Below are 2,913 nucleotides of genomic sequence, written 5' to 3' on the forward strand. Positions count from 1 at the left end.
TATATTATATTTTGATTTCAATTTGATCATCCAATGTAAAAATTAATAGAACCATTGATGTACCATTTTTTTCAATGATGATGTGGTATTATCCTTATGGTGACACATCATCAGCCACCATGGACCGTCACATCATCATTGTAACGGTCAACAACGAAAAATATTAATCAAATTATCATATTGAGCTTGTTTTTTGAGTTTGAAGGTCACATTGGATGAAAAAAATAATTTGAGGCCTGCATTATTTTCCCCCCAAAAGTAAATGGGCTTTAGATGCCGTATTTTTTAATAGAGGGTAATAAAAATAAAATCAAAATTAAACATTAAGTATAGTTTTAAAAAAAAAAGATTGAGTGACCAAAACGGACTTAAACAATGGTTGAGGTTGTTTACCCTATTATATATGTGTGTGTATCCCTTACAGCACCGAGTTAGTGTGGGACAAAAAAAATTTTAAAAAAATTGTGTGGGAAAAAAATAGTAGTAGCAGCCGGTGGCATTACCATCGCTAGCCATCCTATTTAGCTATCGCCATTGTTGCTGCCATTAGCATCATCAACAATTTATAGGAAACCCCAAAGTAGTAGATAAGCAGATAGAACAGGTCAAAAATGGAAGTAGCAGCATGCAAACGCAGCCTGAGTAGAAGGGCCTCCTCTTCCTCATCGTTCCGCCTACGGTGCCCCAGCCTCAACTCCGTCCGATTGCGACGCGTATTCGACATCTTCGACAAGAATCATGATGGTATCATCACCGTCCAAGAGATCCATCATGCCCTCGCTCGTCTAGGCCTTGAAACGGATCTCTGTCACCTTGACTCAACCATCAATTCGTTCATAAACCCCGGCAACATTGGCCTCACCTACGATGGGTTCGTCGCTTTGCATCAATCGTTGGACGAAACTTTCTTCGGGTTAGACTTGGAGGAGGAGGAGGAGGAAGACGAGTCGGATTTGAAGGAGGCGTTTAAGGTGTTCGACGAGGACGGTGATGGGTTTATTTCGGCCAAGGAATTGCAGGCGGCGTTGTGGAAACTGGGATTACCGGAAGGAAAAGAGATAGGTAGAGTTGAGCAGATGATATGTTCCGTTGACCAAAACCATGATGGGTGTGTCGATTTCGTCGAGTTCAAGCACATGATGCAGGACGTTGTGTTCTGCAGCTCTTGATCGTCCTCCATTTTGATTACAAATTTGTTTCTTTTGCAATCTATATATGTATGTTGTCGACTTTGTTTATTTACTTTTTGTTCTTGCTCCGACTGTGAAATTGTGTTGCTGGTTGATCCTCGTCGCTGTCTTTCCTTAATTCTTCAGGGAAAACATTATTGTATCTTCTTCACCCCCTTTAACCATTGAACCATTATCCTCATATTTACGAGATAGACATGTATGCAGAGAGCGAAGAAGACGAGATTAGATTAAAACAACTCTTGAATCGTTAGCAATCCGTAGAACATACATTTTACAAAACGCAAATCTTAAAATTTAATTTTGTTGATTAAATAAATTTACCTCGTCCACAATTGATGATTTATTCATTCTAATCTACATAAAGAGTCATAGTGAGTATAAAGATATCATTAATCGAAGATTTAAGAGATGAGGTCAGAAAGATGGCAAGGGACAGAAGATTGCTCTAAGTAGAGGATGAAAGAGCTTGAAAGAAAACCCTTCATTCAGCCTTCTCTCGGAGTATAAAGACTTCGACTATAGGATAACTGGTGTTAGGTCCAAGATTACCATGTCTATTAATAGGTATAAATGAGTTAAGAAACTGATAGGAAAACAATTGAAAAATATTATTATTGATTATTCGAACATGACTTAAATTTAAAATACAAATTACACATTCTAATTGACTCTACCTTAATTTTAAATAAAATAACAATAATTAAAATTTTCTAATCAAATCCAATATTATTCTATTTATAAACAACTTCTAGAATTTAACCAACCTTTACATGTATGATTCGTTAAAAGAGCAAATGAAGGGTCCCAACTCAATGCACTAACCTTGTGCTTTAGATGATGGAACACTTGGTATTATTTTGAAGTAGTTGAAATGTTGGTAATTTTTGGGGAAAAAAGAATATGCTATTTTGTGGTGCCGACAAGGTTGGCATGTGATTGTGAACCATCTCTCCACTTTGTAATGTGAAGGTCGTGGGAGAATCTTTTATATGTTAATTTTAAATTTTATAAACTTGTCTCACCTACAACTATTTGTTGAACGGCCCAAACATTAAGCCTACACAATATTCGTTTCCACCTTGAGTGACATGTCTAGGTCTTGTCCCACCTAGACTATGGTCCACCCTATGTCAAAAAAATAAGGTAAATTACTCTTTAGTCACCGCTTATTATTTAGTTTTTATTTTGGTCATCTAACTATTATTTATTTTAAATTATAACGTTACATTTTGGTTCTGGTTTGGTCACTTGTCTTTAAAAAATTGATTGTGATGTTAACGTGTCATCATAGGATAATACCATATTAGAATTGAAAAATAATTAAAAAAGTGTCATGGTATCATTGTTATGTGACCAAAACAAAACAAAAACATAACATTAGGTATGATTTTAAAAAAATAATAGTTGAATGACCAAGTAATAAGAGAGTGACCAAATAGGTAATTTACCTTAACTAAAAATATGTACGAGTTATATTAAGAAAATTAATATATAATGTTCCACTTCTTATATTTTTTTCTAGATATAATCTAATTATATATGTTATTGTTATTATAAACTAATATATATTAATTATATTAGAAATTATTTTTATTATATTTACATCGACCTAGACCATAATTTTTTTTCTGGATTAGCCTTGACCCAAATATCAAAATTCCATTGGTTTACTTTTAGACTTAGTTAAAAAAATATACTTAAACTATATATCTTATATATT

The 2,913-nt window shown here is 34.0% G+C and overlaps 1 protein-coding gene across 1 annotated transcript; it reads left to right on the forward strand.

Moving 5' to 3' along the window:
* Positions 1-489: 489 nt before the first annotated feature.
* Positions 490-1,271, forward strand: LOC120146149 (probable calcium-binding protein CML43). Its single transcript, XM_039159803.1, has one exon. The coding sequence runs from the start codon at positions 612-614 to the stop codon at positions 1,167-1,169; it is 558 nt and encodes a 185-aa protein (XP_039015734.1). The 5' UTR covers positions 490-611; the 3' UTR covers positions 1,170-1,271.
* Positions 1,272-2,913: the final 1,642 nt, after the last annotated feature.

The sequence above is a fragment of the Hibiscus syriacus genome, unplaced genomic scaffold, assembly GCF_006381635.1.
Source record: "Hibiscus syriacus cultivar Baekdansim isolate YM2019G1 unplaced genomic scaffold, ASM638163v2 tig00002511_pilon, whole genome shotgun sequence".
NCBI lineage: Eukaryota > Viridiplantae > Streptophyta > Magnoliopsida > Malvales > Malvaceae > Hibiscus > Hibiscus syriacus.

Bases quoted from the DNA above. Each gene is read 5' to 3' on its own strand.
- LOC120146149 (XM_039159803.1), top strand. From the start codon at position 612: ATGGAAGTAGCAGCATGCAAACGCAGCCTGAGTAGAAGGGCCTCCTCT.